We start from the raw sequence: 17,913 nt of genomic DNA, 5'->3' as shown, positions 1-17,913 counted from the left end.
GTGACGTCACGGGAAGAACATCACCGATGGTGCATAGCTGGCACGTCACCGAGGGTGCGTTGATAGGGGGACATTTCTCACGCCACGCGTCTACGAGGGGCGATGGTTAGAGGACGTTTCTACTTCTGTCTCCTTGGGGTCGTGGTTAGGGGTCGTGGTTAGAGGGCGTTTTTCCTGCTGTGCGACACCGAGGGAGGGGGCGTGGTTAAGGCTTCATTCTCGCTTCCTGCACCCAGGGGGCGTGGTTAGGGGACGTTTTACTCCCTGTCTCTGAGGGGACGTAGAGGACGTTTCTCTGTCTCCGTCACTGGGCGGGGCGTAGTTAGGGGAACTTTAACCGTGCGGTGTCTCACCGAGGGGCGTGGTAATCGAGGGGGTGTGGTTAGGTTACGTAGCGCCGTGCCGCTGTGAGGGGCGTGGCTAGAGGGACGTTTCTCCTCGTCGTCACCCAGGGGTCGTGGTTAGCGAACGATTTTCATCTCTCGCGTCACCCAGGGGGCGTGGCTAGGGACGTTTCTTGCTCGCGGTTTCCTGGGAGGCGTGGTTAGGGGTCGTCTCTCAATCCTGTCGTCACCGTGGGGCGTGGTTAGGGGCATGGCCATCTTGCCACTCATCCCCGCGGTCCTGCCCCCTCCCCGCCCCCCGCCGCAGCCGCAGTCGCCGCCGAGTCGTCCCTCGGAGGCCGCGGACCGCGGTGGGAACCGGAGACGGTGACACGCGCGCTGACACACTCACCGCGGGGTTTGCCCGCCTTTCCCCTCCCCCGCCAGCGCGTGCCCTCCCCTCCCCCACCCTGTGTTCTCTATTTGCACGTTTTTTTTTTTTCCTCTGGTCTCCTGCCGCTGCCGCCGCAGTCCTCCCTGCCGTCCGGGGTGAGTGTGTCAGGGCCGCGCGGGGTGAGGGAGGGAATGAGGGAGGGAGGGATGGAGTGTGCACGCGGGGAGAGAGGTGTGCGGGGGGAGGACAGAATTTCATTTCATTTTCTTTAATTTTTTTTTCCACTACATTTTTTTTCCCTTTTCCCCGCTTTGCACGCGGCTATTATGGGCTGGATTTTGTCACGCGCGCGCGCGAGGGAGTCCATGGGGGAGGAGGGGCGGGGGTGACACGAGTTCCTGGTGTGTGTGTTTGTGTGTTTTGGGAGGTGGGGGAACTGGAAGGAACCAGGTCACGTCCCTGAGTCGTCATGAGTGTGAGCTCACAGATGCACATGAGTTATGTGCACTCACGGACGTGCGCGCGCGCGTGTGTCTGTGCTTCTGTGTGTGTCTGTGTGAGCGTGTGTGCCTGGGCCGGGCAAGGCCAGCCTGGGCCTCAGTGAGCGCCTCAGCGAGCACCCGCTCCCTGCAATGGGTGTGAGGGCTTCCCAAGCTTCACATGCAGCTGACAGGTCTTGAGGTGTGCCTAGACGTGTTTGTGTGTGTGTGGTGGTGTGCAGACATTACGCACTCGAGAGAACACCGTACGACACACGTACCAAACAGCCCCGTGTACACGTTACACACCCCGCCTGGCATGGACGGCATAGTGCCCCAGGATGTGTATTTCATGTCAGGTCTGTATCGTGTGTCTGTATTGTGTGTGCTCGGCTGTGACAGTCTATGTCCAGGTCCCACGTTCACGGTACACAGCTTCATCTGTGGCTCTCAATTTGTTAATTGTGAGTGTAAGTGCAAATGTCTGTGAAAGTACATGTGTGTAAGCCTGTGTGCATACGAGTATCAGTAAATATTCGAGTAAGTCTACCCGTGAGTGAAAATACCTGTCTGCGTAAGTACGTTCGAGTAAACATTTGTATGCATGTGTAAATACATGTGTGTGGATGAAGGTGTGTGTGCCTCTGTGTGATGCCGGCCTATACGTATAAATAGGTACAGCTCAGACACAAGCACTTTCCCCCCCCCACAAGTGTACAGACTTACAGATGGTGTGAGCCTCTGTGAGGCGTCTCAGCACTTGAGCTCACACGGTGAGGGTAAACACTGCGCATGCATGACACAGTACACATTCATCGCACACAGCTTCACACCACGCCCCCACCACGGCTGTGCCCTTTCCCACTCTGACCCTCAACGCCTGTGGGCATGGCCGGCAGTGTCACCCGGGGTGTGTGTGTGTGTGTGTGTGTGTGTGTGTGTGTGTGTGCATGTGTGTATGGCCCAGAAGTCAGAAAGCTAGAGGGGGGAGGACTGTGGCACCAACGCCTGTGCTTTCCCTCCTCAGGCCCCCACAATGGCCACCAGCGACGGCCCAGACCTGCCCATACACATATCCAAGACCCCAAGGAGGACATCGCCTCCCAACATGGTGGGCACACGTGACGGTGTGTGAGGAGAGGTGAGTGAGCCCGGTGGGGGAGAGTGCACATGTACACACACGGCTGATCTGGACTCGCCCTGCACTCCCACACACACAGGGCACACACCAGGCCCACACATTTGAGGTGTGTGTGCAATGTTCAGAGACGCGTCTGTGTTTCCACCTATATGTGCCTGTGTAGGTCACATATATACCGGGTCTCTCCCTGCTCAGGGCATGTTACCATGACCCAAGCCGGACGTGGAACGATGGATCCATGGCAGCCATGACTGACACGCCCCCAGTCTGGAGCCCCTCCCTCCGGTGACACGCGCATCACACACTCACCACGGAGGCCACATGCCCTGTGTGTGTGTGTGTCACCCTCACTGGTCTTGCCGCCCTGCCCCACATGCTGCCCTTGTAAACCATGCCTCGGGTCCGGGGACCTTATGGCCACCAAGGTGAATGCCGTCCAGTGTGACAGCGATCCTGACGATAAGAGTGACATCGGCTCTTGAACACAAGGCATTTTAAGCGTGATGAAAGCCGTGACACTGAGCGTGACATCATCAAGCGTGGTGAAAAGTGCGGCGGCGAGCATGACCTCGGGCGCGCTGCTGGCGTGCCTAGCTGTGGCCTCCCTGGCCGCATGTGTGTCCTGTTCCTCGTTGCCGCCCGAGGACTCTGGGGAGGGGGCGGGGCCCGTGGTGGTGAGCACGCGCTACGGGCGGCTGCGGGGCATGCGCGTGCCCCTGCCAGGCGGCTCTCTGGGCCCCGTGGCACGCTTCCTGGGCGTGCCCTACGCTGCCCCGCCCACCGGCCCTCGCCGCTTCCAGCCGCCTGAGCCTCCCGCCCCATGGCCCGGCGTGCGAGGGGCCGCGCGCTTCGCCCCCGTGTGTCCCCAGGACGCCGACACGCGCCCCGACCCCGCCGCCATGCTGCCCGCCTGGCTCGCCGCCGACCCCGACGCTGTGGCCGCGCACGCGCGCGAGCAAGACGAGGACTGTCTCTACCTCAACCTGTATGTGCCGGCGGGCGTGGGTGAGTGACCCGGGAGCACGCGCGTCACGTGACTTCGAAGTCTGGTGTCATCTCCCTTGGGACAGTGGTGTGTGACATCATGGCTCATTCACACACATTTGCTCGCGCTTGGGCCCAAGCTGGGATTCAGAGATCGATGCTGTGACCATGATATCATGTGCTTGCTCTCTCATCTGCATAAATTTACATACGATCCCACATTTACATAAATTTTTGTATATCCAAAGCCATTTTCATGTTTGTCCGCTCATTTGCATGCGTCTCCCTCTGTGGCTAATTTACATAACCGACCGAAGTCCTGTGTACATAATACTCATTTGCATACACGTGCATACATTTGCGCGCCTGTGCAGGGCGGGGTCGTGTGTCCACTGAGGTACGGGGGAAGGGATTTGTGCATGTGAGGAGGTGTGACAGGGGAGGCGGGACCCTGAGACTACTTGAACTGGAGAATTCGTAAAACTTTTTTGGAAATTTTCGAATTTTGCACTTGGGAATCTTGGTTCCCAGACTCCGCCCCGCCGTGTCGATGACCCCGCCCTCGTGATGTCAATCAGGAAACCTTCCTTTCCACGTATCAGTTTTGAACTTTTTAACACGCGTGGCAACACCAATTCTTTTTTTCTCTGAGAAAACTTTTTCGTTTTTCATTTTGTTTTTTTACGTTTGCACGAATCCCCGCGTCTCCTGAGGTTTCTCCGTTTTCTTTTCTTTCTTTTTTTTCCAATTTCGACAAAATTCCGATTTCCAGATTTTTTTTCCTTATTCTTTTCTTGTTTTTTCCCTCTTTTTTCGTTTTTCTCTTTTCCATTTTTCCCTTTTTTCCTCTTATTTTTCCCTCCTCTCGATGTTCACGCACGTAGCCTCTCACTCTTGAATCTTCTCACTTTCTCGTTGTCACACACCCCCCTCCCTTCGAGCAGGAGGCCATGTGCGGAGCCTCACCGAGGACCTGAGCAGTGACGAGCGCGGGGATGACCCAGGTAGCTTCTTCTTTTTTTTTTTTTTTTTTTCTGATTTTAAATATTTTTTGGTAAATTTTGAAAATTTAAATTTTTATTAAAATTTTTAAAATTTTGTATTTTTTTATTGTTTTGGGCGCCATGAAGAACAAACCTTCGTCCATTTCCTTCCCGTTTTCACATTTTCTTGTTTTCCCCATCAGAAACCAGTGGCACTTTCCTGTGTGCACACACAAAAATATCCAACTTTTCTTTTGGAATTTTCAAAATTGCAAAAAATTCTGAAATACTGTTGTTTTTGAACAATGTTAACAATTTAACATTTAAAAAAACAATTTAACAATTTACTTTTTGTGTGAGAAAAAGAGAAAATGGGATGTTTTTCTCCTCTAACCCCATGTGTGCGGATTCCAGAATTTTAATTTTTTTTTTAATTTTTACTGTTTAAATTTTAGTTGTTTTGTTTTGTTTTTCAGTCTTTGGAAATTTTATTCGTCTCTTTCTTTTCTCCTTGAAATGGTGACAGGTTTGAAAAATATTTACAGAGCAGTCAATTTAATTTTGTTTTTTTGGTGAAAGAAAGAACCGCAGGCATGTAAGCTGCCAGAAGGTGAAGGAAACAGAATCTAGATTTTAAAGGAGGAAAACCGAACACACTTGTGATTTATGCAAAAACCTTTTTTAAGCATTTGGATTTTAGAAGAGAAAAAATATTTTTTAAATTAGAAATCAGTTTCCTGGCTTTTTTCACAAATTTTATTTTTCTTTACCAATTTTCCATCTTTTTGTTTTCAGTCCCCGGAAAAGTGCCTTTTGAAAATAACAAAGTTTTTTAAATTTAAAATATTTTTAAAATTTCAATAATTTGAATAACATTTAAAATATAAATAAATTTGAGTAAACAATTTTTCATATAAACAACTTAAGTAATTTAGTTTCTATTGTGAAGTGAAAGAATTTTAAATATCCAAAAACGTTAAATTATTTTATCAACTAATTTCAGAATCAGAAGGGGATTGGAGCCCCCGAAGATTATGTATATTCATCACCTCATTTACATATTCATAGCCAAGCCATTCAGGCCAATTGTGAATATTAATGAATTCTATGAATATTGAGATTTCTTGAATATCAACGAGGCCATCCCGATATTGATATGTTCTTGAATATTCAGGAGCTCATTTGCATATTAGCCAGACCCTCAGGGTCTAGTGAGGGAAGGCAGAGTAGGTGGTGCACTTCCTGTCTACCATTTCTCATGAGGACACGAGGGGCAAGGTGTGGGTGGGGACAGGCGCCATTTTCTTTTCCTTAAACCGGGTGCTCAGGGGCATCAGTAAGTAGGAATCTCAAAGTGATTCCCGAAGTGAAAATGGAAATGGGCGGAGCCATACTAGGAGCATGTAGCAGGCAACAATCAGAAAGTGAAGCCGAAAGTGGGCAGGGCTAGGGCATCTGTGATTCCGTTAAGAACTGGGAAGTAACACCGGAAGTGGCCGGAGGTGCACACCCTCAGGAGTATCTGGAGGCATATGGAAGTCACTCAACAAACAGGAAGTGAGACCCGGAAGTGGGCGGCGCTAGACCGTCCATTGCTCAATAATCTGGAAGTAGGCCGACTAGGATCTCTTTGGCTCAATTAAAAACCCGGAAGTGAGGCAGAAGTCGGTGGAGCTGTGACATCAATGACTCAAGTACTCAGAAGTAGGCAGGGCTGGATTCATGACATCTAGAAGTCAGTCAACAAATAGGAAGTGAGATGGAAGTGGGTGGAGATCTTCCATCTGCGACTGAAGAAGCCGGATGTAGGATCGGAAGTACTTCTGGTCTGAGGTGTGTGTGGCCAGAAGTGGGCAGAGGGTGCCTGGACCCGTCTCCTGACCTTCCTCCCCCTCCACAGACACCCGCGACCCGGCCACACGCAAGCCGGTCATGGTGTTCATCCACGGCGACTCATACATGGCAGGCACGGGGAACATGATGGATGGCAGTGTGCTGGCGAGCTATGGCGATGTCATTGTGGTCACGCTCAACTACCGGCTGGGCGCGCTCGGTGAGCCCCATCCCCAAACCCACCCCGCCCCTGATGACACACCCATGCACTCCAACACGCCCACATGCAGGACATGTCTCCCACACAGTCCATTCAAACAGGAAGTAAATGTGCAAATACGTACAGAGTGCACATGCTCAGTTAAAGGTGCATATGTGTGCAAGTGATCATTTGATCACCCTGGCTGATTGCTTGGTGACATCACAGGAGTGATGGATGTGTATGGCAAGTGTGTCGCCCTGGGTGACCCTCCATGACTCCTGTGATGCCTGTGAACCCCGTGAACCACCATGACCCCTCAGAAACCCCTGTGAACCACCATGACCCCCCGTGGCTCTGCCCCTGGCAGGCTTCCTGAGCACGGGCGACCCTGCAGCGCGTGGGAACTACGGGCTGCTGGACCAGATGCAGGCGCTTCGCTGGCTGCGTGAGAACGCGGTCGCCTTCGGCGGGGATCCCGCCCGTGTCACGGTCTTCGGCTCGGGCGCCGGAGCCTCGTGCGTGAGCCTGCTCACGCTGTCGCACTACTCGGAAGGTGAGTGGATGGATGGGACCGCGGGAGTAACGCTCAGAGGTCGTGGTCATGGGAGGCGGGGTCACCTGAGGGGGCGGGGACTGCAGGGAAGGGCCAGGATTACAGCAGGGCGAGGACAGCAGGAACGAAGTGGGGTCACAGCGGGGCAGTGTCAAGGGAGGGGCGCAGTCACAGCAGGGGTTGGGGAAATAGGATGGGATGGGGTAACATCAGGGGGATCACCGGGATCACAGCAGGGAAGGGAAGGGGACATCGGGGGGAAGGGGCGGGGTCACAGCAGGGGCAAGGTCACTTGTGGTGGGCGGGGCACAAGGAAATCGCACACGTGGAGAATGTGAAACAGTCACTGTGTGGGAGTGGAAAGCTGTGACCACAAGGGAGGGACAGGGTCACAGAGAGGCGTGGTCAGGGCCAGACTCACGAGAGAACTCATAGGGTGAGGAACTTTCAGTCTTGTTTTTAGGTGGAGGGAGGGGGCGGTGTCACCCGGGAGGGGCGGGTGCCAGTGTCGGCAGGAGGAGGGGCCGCCATGTCCTCACACTGTAGCCACATCTACCAACTGGCCCCACCGTCCCTCAGGCCTCTTCGGAGTCAACTGCCCATGTGACTGACAGGCTGCTCCGGGCCCCTTGTGCAGACCCGCCTACTGTTTGACTCTTCCCTGACTCTGCTCATTTCCCTCTCCCCCACCCACACGTAGTATATTTCCTTACTGGGGGCGTCTCTCGTGACCCCATCTCCTCTGCGCACTCCCCCTGCTCCTGATGGGTAACTGCCCCCTTCCCCAGTCAAGGTGGGATGGACGTTTCTCACTCTGTTCTTTTCCTCACCACGTCCCTCCCTGCTCTCTGCTCACCTCTGATGACCACGCCCCTTGGACTGGGCCACGCTTCTTAACAACAAACCATTCCCCACTCCTCTCCATGCCCCCTCCTTGCTGACTTTTTCCCATCCCTTCTGGACATGACCCTTCCGGTGTTACTTCTCACTGATCCCACCTCTTCTCTGTTGACTCCGCCCCCTCTACTGACTCCTCCCTCTTTGCTAACCCCGCCCCTTGTATGACGTCTCCTCTCCCTGCTGAACCCACCCTTTTCCTGATGTCCGTCTGACCGCATCTGACCCTCCCGTGTGATTGTGTGCGGGGCCCTGCACCTTCCCGGCCCTCCTGTGACCCACACATCCGTGTGATCCCGCCCTATTCTCACTACTCCCCCTAACCACCCTACCTTTCACATCTCCATCTCCCCGCTGACCCTGCCCCTCCATGGCTGCGCCCCTATCCTCTGACTCTCTACCGTGGGTTCCCGCCCCCTCTCAACTGCCCCTGCCTCCTTTCTTCTTACTCCTCCCCTGCACGCTGACCACGCCCCTCCTGCCGACTACACTCCTCCCTGTGGCCCTACTCCTTCCATGTGTCCCTCCCCCATCCCGACTAACCCCGCCCCTTCCCCATTGACCCCACCCCCTCCCCACTGACATTGCCCCTCCATCTAACTCCGCCCCCGCCCATTCTATGACCTCGTCCCTCCCCTTACACCACCTCACTGTGACCCCATCCCTTCCTCCTGACCCCACCTATGCTGTGAGCCCTTCCCCGGCCCACCCCAAGCCTTCCCTATGTCCCTCCATCCTCCAATCCTTCCCCTCCGCCATGACCTCGCCCTCCTTGGTGACCACTCCCTTTCTCTCCGGCCGCCCCCTCCCCCCCGCAGGCCTGTTCCAGAAGGCCATCATCCAGAGCGGCACCGCACTGTCCAGCTGGGCCGTCAACTACCAGCCGGCGGCCTATGCGCGCATGCTCGGGGCCCGTGTGGGCTGCGGGGGAGACGTGACGTCGGCGACCTCGCCCCCGGACACCGCGGCGACACCTCCCCTGACGTCCTCGGTGCATGACCCGCCCTCCCCGTCAGCTGCGCTAGTGGCCTGCCTCCGCCGCCGAGGCGCTCGCGAGCTGACCCGGGCCGCGGGTTCGGTGCCCGCGTCCGCGCCCTTTCACGTGGCCTTCGGGCCAGTGATCGATGGTGATGTGGTGCCTGACGACCCGCAGATCCTCATGGAGCAGGGTGAGTTCCTCAACTACGACATCCTTCTGGGCGTCAACCAGGCGGAGGGCGTGGCCCTGGCCGACCCCGCCCACCCGGACGGCGGCGGCGACGTCACAGCGGATGGCGAAGAGGAGGAGGAGGTGTCGGCTGCAGGCTTCGAACTCGCTGTTGCCGCCTTCGTGGATGCGCTGTACGGCTACCCGGGAGGGGAGATGGGCGTGGCCGGCTGGGGCGGTGGAGCCGGCGGGGACTCCGCCCTTCGCGAGACGGCGCGCTTCATGTACACAGACTGGGCGGAGCGTGAGGGCGGGGCGGGGTCAAGGCGTCGCGCCCTGGCGGCCATGTTGACGGACCACCAGTGGGCGGCCCCCGCGGTGGCCACCGCAGACTTGCACGCCCGCTACGGCTCGGCCACCTACTTCTACGCCTTCGCACACCCGTGCCGGGGGGACGCGCATCCCGCATGGGCGGCCGAAGCGGGCGCGGCCCATGGCGACGAGCTGCCCTTCGTGTTCGGGGTCCCGATGCTCGTGCTGGCGGCGGCCGGGGGTGGGGTTGGAGCAGTCGGAAGCGAGGGCGCGGCCGGAAGTGACATCGCCGTGGCCACAGCCGCCAATGCTGCCGCCCTCTTCCCGTGCAACTTCACGCGCAATGACGTAATGCTCAGCGCCGTCGTCATGACGTACTGGACCAACTTCGCCAAGACGGGGTGAGTGGTGGGCGGGGGAGGGGCGGGGCAGGAGGAAGCCATGAGTGCCACGGAGAAGGTGGAAAGGGGAGGGGTGGGGGTGTGGTTGTGGTGAAGGTGGGGCAAGGAGAGGATTGTGGAAGGCGCAGGAGGGGCAGGGCAGGGGCCGGGCGAGGGTTGAGTGATAGGGTGATGGACTGGGGAGGGAGGGGTTAAGGGCGGAGCTGGGGGAGAGGCTAGGGGAGTGGAAAAGCAGGGGGTGAGGCGAGTTGGAGGGGTGGGGTGAGTAATGGAGTGATTTGAGGAGGGGGCAGGGACGGGGCAAGGAGTGGGCGGGAAGTGAGGGGCGGGGCTGGTTTAGTGACCACTGGAGGGGTTGGGCAGGGAACTGGAGCATTGTGGGGGAGGGTGAGGGGTGGGGCAGAAGGAGTGCCTAAGTGGGGAGGTGTGGGTGGGGAGTGGGGGGGGGGAAGGGGGGGGCGGGGGGGGGGGCTTAGGAGAAAGACAAAGGGGAGGGGTGGGGCAGGTGGGATGAGGAAGAGGTAGGGGCACAGCATGCCCAGAGGATGGCGAAGTGGGAGAGGGGAAGGGGAGAGGCAGGGCGGCGTCAGTATCAGAAGAACCACGTGCACACACACCTATATTTAGTGTGCGTCCCTCCGATGAGCCCGACCTCTCCACCCCTCTTCCCCCACCCCCGCAGGGACCCCAACCGTCCGGTGCCACAGGACACCAAGTTTGCGCACACACGCCCCAACCGCTTCGAGGCAGTGGCTTGGCCAAAGTACACACCACGGGAGCGCCTCTACCTGCACGTTGGGCTGCGGCCGCGCGTGCGTGACCACTATCGAGCCACCAAGGTGGCCTTCTGGCTGGAGCTGGTGCCGCACCTACACGGGCTGCGCGAGGCCTTCCCCTACCTGACCACACCTACCGCCGCCCCACGTGCCCAGCCTGGCCCCCGCAGGGCGTGGCCGCCCACGCGTCGGCCTGCCCCACCCTCCTCAGGGAGGCCCGCCTCTTCCTCCTCTTCTGCGTCAGCTTCATCCTCGCGGGACTCAAACCCAGGGCCAGGTGAGGCCTCGGTGCTCATTGAAACGCGACGTGACTACTCCACGGAGCTCAGTGTCACCATTGCCGTGGGTGCCTCCCTCCTCTTCCTCAACATCCTGGCCTTCGCTGCCCTCTACTACAAGAAGGACAAGCGGCGACATGAGACCCACCACCGAAGGATGGCTGCTTCCGGTGGCACTTCAGGGTTCGCGTCCGGGCTCACTTCCGCTTCTGGTGCAACTTCCGGTTCGACTTCCGGGTTTGCCTCGGCTTCTGGTCCCACTTCTGGTTTTGCTTCTACTTCTGGTCCCACTTCCGGATATACTTCTGCCCACCGCCCTGGAAACGATGCCCTGAAACGTGGTCGGGAGGAGGACCCCGGGGCAGCAGTGACATCGCCCTCATCCCTTGATGCCCTGCGGCTGCCCACTGGCCCGCCAGACTACGCACTCACGCTGCGTCGTGCCCCTGACGACGCTGCACCCCTTGCTGTGCCCAGTGCCATCACCATGGTGCCCAATGCGCTGGCCGGGCTCCCACCACTGCACGCCTTTGGCCACTCCACCACTCGGGTATAGCGGGAGATTGCTCACCCTGCCCCACACGCTCGTGTCATCAACACCGAAGAAACCGTCGCTGGGGATCGGGCGCCCCAGAAACTGACGTTAGGACCATGAAAATGGCATGGGGGACCCTTGAAATTGCCACAGGGACCCTCAACACCAGAAACTGACACGAGGACCCTCAAAATGGCATGGAAGACCCTAGAAACTAAGATGGGGGATCTGGCACACCCAAAACTAACATTGGGAACCTAAAAACGGCACGGGAAACCCTTGAAACTGCCATGGGAACCCTAGAAACTGCCACAGGGTCCCTACAAACTGGCATGGGGACTCTCGGAACTGACAGGGGTCCCTAGATACCATCACATCTATTCTACAAACTGCCACTGGGATCGGGGACACCAGAAACGGACATGAGGACCCTAACAAATGGCACGGGGGACCCTAGAAACCACCGAGGGTGACCTCTAGAAACCTCCACACTGATTCTCCCCCCCACCCCGCCCCGCCGCCATCCAAGCACGCGATGAGGGTAAGGACCGCTGGCCCGAGGTCCAGATCTCTCCTGGAAGACCCCAGCGTGATACCCCCGGATTCCAGGCCCAGAATTACCCACAGTTCCCAGGATGCTAACCAGCCTCCCATGGTCCCCAGAACCTCCCATAATTTCCCATGATCCCAAGAACCTCCCATGGTCCCCGGAACCCAACATGATCCCCGGAACCTCCCATGATCCTCCATGATCACCTAAGATCTCAGAACCTCCCATGATACCCAGAATCTCCAAGGGTACCCCAGGATCCCAGAACCTCCCATGATCCTCCATGATCCCCCAACAACACAGAACCGCCCATGATCCCCAGAACCTCTCAGATTCCCCATGATCCCAAGAACCTACCATGGTCCCCAAAACCCAACATGATCCCCAGAACCTACCATGATCCCCAAATCTCCCAGATCCCCCATGATCCCAGAACCTCCCATGATACCCCACCATTGACAGGTCCTCGGCCGCGCTCTGGCCACGCCCCCTATAGGCCCCACCCCCATCCCTGATCAAATGTGAAGAGACTGAACTGGGATTAAAAGAAAAGTTCAAATTTTAAAGTTTTGAAATTTTTGAATTTTTAAAAAAATTTTGAACTTGAGTCACGAGCGTCAGTGTCATCGAGGGAGAAAGAACAGAAGCTACTCAATAAAAACGTGAATTTTTATTTCTATGGGAAACGTCGGGAAAGCATTTCAGAATATGTGGGAAGTTTCTCCGATGTCATGATTCTGGTGGGGGGGAAAAATTTAAAGCCGTCAAGGTTCCTGCAGTCGGTCAGGAATTTGCCCTAATCCGGAAAAACAAAACAAAACAAAACAAAAAACAGAAAAACAAAAAACAACTACCCCCCCCCCCATGGAAAATTTTATTTCACTGAAAATTGAGAATCTTGATTTGACCAAAACCAAGAAATTTCCTGATTGTAGCTGAGGAAAAGTGTGAAATTCTGCTGGAAAAAGAAACTGGGATTTCTGTCCCGGAGATAACTGGACAGAATTCGAATTTTGAATTTTGAATCAAAATTTAATAAACAACAACAACAACAACTGGGAAATAGAATCCAAAGCAACGAATTCCACGAGGGGCTGGCGGACTCATACAACCAAAATCGAATGTTTTTTTAAAGAAAAGTTGGGAAAAAAAATTGAAACTGCAGAAGGGTCATGTGCAAAAAGACAAAAATAAGAAAAAAAGTGTGTAAAAATTTTTTAAATAAAAAAGGAAAATGTAAATATTGAAAAATATATATTATAAAAAACAATCCAGGTAGAAATCGGGAAAAATGGGGTGGGAAACAAACAAGCAAACAAATAAATAAAATTTAAAAAAAATAGGAAAAATTTAAAAGCAGATTTCAATTTCGGGGAGAGAAACCGTCCAGAGAAACCCCGGACGGTTTTACAGGATGAAAAATCAGAATTTTAGTTTCAAGGATTTTCTGGCACGGGGTTCTCGTATTTTCAAGACGGGTTTGGAGATTTTAAAAATATATACGGGATGTAGAATTTTTTTAAAAAAATTAGTTTGGAAAATATTTTTCTGAAGTTTTTTTTAAATTGTCGAATATTTTTAATTTCTATTATTTTATTTAAAATGTTATTTTATTGTCTAATGGTTTTTACTTTTCTTAATTTTATATTCTAATTATTTCTAAAGCTGGAAAAAACAGTGCCTCCATCTATTTCCTGAAAATATTTCAATTTTTAAAAATTATTTTAAAGATCTTTTTTATAAAATTAATTTTTTTATTTTTTAAATTTTCCAACTGGAATTCAATATTTTATTTAGACATTTCCTTCTTTGGGACGAGTTTCCACAGATTCCTGGATATTTTATTTTATTTTTTATATTATATTATTTTTATTTCATTTTATTTTTTTCCGACTGTCTCCTGCTGGGAAATTCAACCAAAAAAAAATATTTGAAAATTCTGATCTGAATCCGCATTTCACACTAGCACTAGCGGGTGAAGGGTTGTTCTTTGAGAATTTTCTAGAGCGGGGTTGGTGGGGGGAATTCGATAGAATGTGTAAGTGAAGATGAAAACGAAATTAGAAAAATTTCAAAAATATTATTTAGATAATTTTTCGTGGTATTTCAGGATTTATCTCGGAATTTGTAATTTAATTTAATTAATTTTACTTTTGCCGTGTTAGTGTTCGCACTTCCGGGATTTCCGGTTGGTTCGTTTCCGTTTCTTGGTTTGAAACTGACGGGAATTTCCGGTTGGATCTGGTTCTGGATGAGTCGGTGCTGTCAGATGACCTCAGCCTCCTGCTTGTCTGGGTCCTGGCGGAGCGGTGACCTGTGGGGATGTATTCATGCATGTGACACAGGAAGTGACAGAAACTGGAAACAGCAGGGCAGAGAAAGGGCCCACGTGATCGGCGGGAGGAGACCCTGTAGCTTGCAGCATGAGGGGGCCTGTGATGCCTTCTCGACCTTCAGCAACACGACCTTCTCTTTCCAGTCGCCTTCCTGAGCTGGGGCAGGGGGTCCTAGAAACTGCCACTCAGACACAGGAGACTTGAGGAGCCTGGAAACCACCCCACTTACACACAAGGGCCATGAGGGGCCTAGAAACGCCCAATTCACACACAAGGAGTCATGAGCGTCCTAGAAACTGCCAGTTACACACAAGGGGCCATGAGGGGCTTAGAAAGCGTCCCTGACACAGGTCTCCAAGTCCGTCCATCCATCCTTTTCCACGTGCACACATTGGTGGCTCACTGGGAAGCGGGCACCGGAACTACATTTCCCAGGAGGCCGCAGCGGAGTGAAAAAAAAAAAAAAAAAACTCTGGATGCCGGAACTACAATTCGCAGCAGGCCTCAGCGAGGAAGTGACCGTCCCCGATGCTGGTTCCGCCCGGGAGCGCTGAGCGGAAGTGACCTTGGAGGACCTACATCTCCCGGAAGCCATCAGCGGAGGCGAACAGCGTCCCAGAACGCCGAAGAGTCGCTGAAAGTTCCGTGCACTTAGTCCACAGAGGCGCTGCCGGGAGGCTCGCAGTGCTAGAGCGGAAGCGACCTCGGCAGCCGCTGGCGCCGGAACTACAATTCCCTGCAGGCCTTTGCGGAAGCTACCTTGAACTCCGCTGGCGCTGGAACTGCAATTCCCAGCAGGCTTCAGCAAAAGCGGACCTGGGAACCCCGCTGGGGCAGGAACTACAGGCCACGGCGGAAGTGGCCTCCACTGCCGGTGGCATTGGAACTACAATTCCCAGCAGGCCTCAGCGGAAGCGCACAGCTCGGCGTCCCTCCGGGAATGTATTCCACGGAACGCAATGAGTTAGGGCAGCTGTCCGCGGCGTGAGCCCCTCCACAGCACTTCCGGTCTGTCCACCCTTGACTGCAGGTGCCTCAGGGAGTCGCAATAACAGGTTCGAGTTCCTTGGTCCGCTGTGATGTCAGAATCCCGGAAGTGGGCGGGGTCAGCCGCGCCAGACGCTGGAAGTAAAACGGGGACGAGGTCAAAGTTGTTTCGTTGTCTAGTTTTATAAAGTTTTAGGTTGTTGCTTACATTGTTTGTTTCTCTGTTTATATTATTTAATTTTATTCACATTATTTCTCTTTATACGTTCATATTATTTTATGTTATATACAGTGTTTCTCTATTTTTCTATTTTATTTACATAGCTTTTATATTTTTATGTTATTTATAATATCTATATTGTTTCTATTTACTTAGAATATTTTGTTATTACACTGTTCATTACTAAGTTAATATTATTTTTATATTATTTGATTATTTACGTTATTTAGTTTTATTTTTATATTACTTTATGTTATTGTTTACATTGTTATATTTTATATTGTTTCATGTTACTACTTACAGTAGTTTTTTATTTTTGTATTTTATATTATTTATATTATTTCTTTTTATATTTTAAATATTATTTTATATTTATGTAATTTATTGTTTATTTTTATTTTCATATTATTTATTTATATATGTTTGTATTTTTTAGTAGACTTTACATTATTTTTTAATATATTTTATGTAGTCTATATCATTTATTTTGTACATTTATAAACGGTTACACTTTTATTATTTATATTTTATATTTTTATATTTCATGTTATTTACAAAATTTTTATATTATTTTGTTATTTCTATTATTTATTATATATATTCATATTTGGTATTTTTCTTTATATTATTTATGCTTTGTATATTTTATATGTTTATATTATATTTTCTCTTTTTCATATTTAATATTATGATTTATGTAATTTATTTCTGTTTTTATATTATTTTCTTTTATGATTTACAGTGTTTGTATTTTTATATTATATTATTTTATTTATATTGTTTACTTTTACTTTTGTTTTTTATATTATTTACATATTTATTTTTATATTTTCTGTATTTTATGTTTATATCTTTTACTTTTTACATTTTACATTATTATTTATGATTTATTTTCATGTTTTTATATTTTATTTGATTATTTACACTGGTCTTATTTTTATATTGTTTTATGTTATCATTTACATTTTTTCTTGTTATATTTTCTATATTATTTTAAATTCATATTATTGTTATATTTTGTCACTTATATTGTTTATATTATTTATTTTCGATATTTATAAAGGATTACCCTTTTATTATTTATTTATGTATTTTGTACATTTTATTATTTATGTGATTTATTTTTATTTTTATGTTCTATTACTATTTACACTCTTCACACTATTTCTATGTGGTCACGTTTTCTCACTACTTACATTATTTTCTGTGTTTAAGGCTGCTCTTCCCTAACCCTGTCGCTGTTACATGCAGTGCTCTGAGGGTCAAGATGGTGTGAACATGTGACCCTAGCCCAGGGGACACACTCAGGTCCCTAGTGTCACGGTGGTGGAATGTGCGGCATCTGTAAGAATGAGTTTCACCAGGGTGGAAATGACATGTCCATGATGGGCTTTGAACACTCAAATGATCAGTGTGGATTTTGTCCTTGAAAGAAGTGATTTTCCAGGGTTGGGGGTGGTTATGACCAGAGTCCATTCTGTGCGTGTGTAGAGTTCCAAAATCAATAAACATATTTGTAAAACAGTGATATTTTCCATGCCTAAGGGAATATGTACAAAATAAACATGGAGGCCTCGGAGGGTTCTTATACGCCCCAGGAGAAGGTCGATGCAAGTTTGGTCATTAGAGCACGGGTGCACAATCTGTCGCTTAGAAACGCCCGGGAGATGGGATCCGGTTATGGAAGGAAGGGTGGCCTCACAGGACGTGATCCTCAGCCATCTGCTCACACCCTGCAGCCTCCAGGACGGACCCTCACGATGGACTCCAGATGTATAAACACAGGCGGGACACATGGCTCCCGTAGCTCCTCCAGAGAATCCGGGTTCAAGCCCCGGCACACCCACACGGCTCATGGGTGTGTGTCATTGCGAGAGCTGACGTCTTCACAGATGCTCACGCTGGATAAACACCGACAAATTAAAATGAATAAATTACTTTTAAAAAAGGATGTGCACACAGTGCTTCGCGCCATCAGGATCTTGCTTCTCCTTCCCTGCTTTGCCACAGCTTGTGTTGTAAATGGCCGAAGGGCTGCTCTCTGTCTCCTTCATTCCTCCAGTGACACCCGAAGCTCTGCCGAGCAGATCCACCACTCAAACTCCTGTCAGTGTTGGTACCAGCACCACGGAGCCCTGCGCGTTCTCACGGGAGAAATTACCGAAGCTGGAGGGAGTCACCATTAACAGGTAACAACAAACAATTCACAATCAGTGATGAACAAGTGATAAGTAACAGTTAATGATGAATTCACACCATGACTGTTAGCGCACACAGCTCCATGGCCGCTCGCACTGGACACAGTAAAATCACACAGGCCTCAATGGGGAGACAAAAATCGGATCAGGGACTGGTGTGCACCCCTCCTCTGTGAGAACTTCATCAGAGAGAGGGAGAGAGAGACAGGGAGATGGAAAGAGAGGGAGAGGGAGGGAGACAGATGGAGGGAGAAAGACGGAGAAAGGGAGGGAGAGAGGGAGACAGCGAGAGAGGAGGAAGAGAGCCAGAGAGGGAGGAAAAGAGAGGGAAGGAGGGAGAGAGAGGGAGAGAGAAGGAGAGAGAAGGAGGGAGGGAGAGAAAGA

General features: G+C 51.3%; 1 protein-coding gene across 4 annotated transcripts; it reads left to right on the top strand.

Moving 5' to 3' along the window:
• The first annotated feature begins 18 nt into the window (after positions 1-18).
• Nlgn4x (neuroligin 4 X-linked) lies at positions 19-13,060 on the top strand. Of its 4 annotated transcripts, none has more exons than XM_055605202.1 (8): positions 19-54; positions 2,224-2,337; positions 2,533-3,342; positions 4,266-4,325; positions 6,205-6,357; positions 6,707-6,892; positions 8,608-9,649; positions 10,332-13,060. In XM_055605202.1, the coding sequence occupies exons 3-8, from the start codon at positions 2,841-2,843 to the stop codon at positions 11,257-11,259; spliced, it is 2,871 nt and encodes a 956-aa protein (XP_055461177.1). In that variant the 5' UTR covers positions 19-54; positions 2,224-2,337; positions 2,533-2,840; the 3' UTR covers positions 11,260-13,060. The 4 variants fall into 4 exon arrangements, with proteins under 4 accessions (XP_055461177.1, XP_055461178.1, XP_055461176.1 ...); XM_055605203.1 differs by having other exon boundaries at positions 39-105; XM_055605201.1 differs by lacking the exon at positions 19-54 and adding an exon at positions 677-872.
• The last annotated feature ends 4,853 nt before the right edge of the window (positions 13,061-17,913 follow it).

This window comes from Psammomys obesus, unplaced genomic scaffold, assembly GCF_907164565.1.
Source record: "Psammomys obesus unplaced genomic scaffold, mPsaObe1.curated_primary_1811, whole genome shotgun sequence".
Taxonomy (NCBI): Eukaryota; Metazoa; Chordata; class Mammalia; order Rodentia; family Muridae; genus Psammomys; species Psammomys obesus.
The sequence above is the reverse complement of the archived record's forward strand: the minus strand, read 5'-3'. Positions and strand labels throughout refer to the sequence as shown.

Excerpts from the sequence above, each read along its gene's own strand:
- Nlgn4x (XM_055605202.1), top strand. The coding sequence starts at position 2,841 with ATGAAAGCCGTGACACTGAGCGTGACATCATCAAGCGTGGTGAAAAGT. Across the intron at positions 3,343-4,265 it reads GTATGTGCCGGCGGGCGTGG|GAGGCCATGTGCGGAGCCTC; the intron begins GTGAGTGACCCG and ends CCCTTCGAGCAG. Across the intron at positions 9,650-10,331 it reads ACCAACTTCGCCAAGACGGG|GGACCCCAACCGTCCGGTGC; the intron begins GTGAGTGGTGGG and ends CCACCCCCGCAG.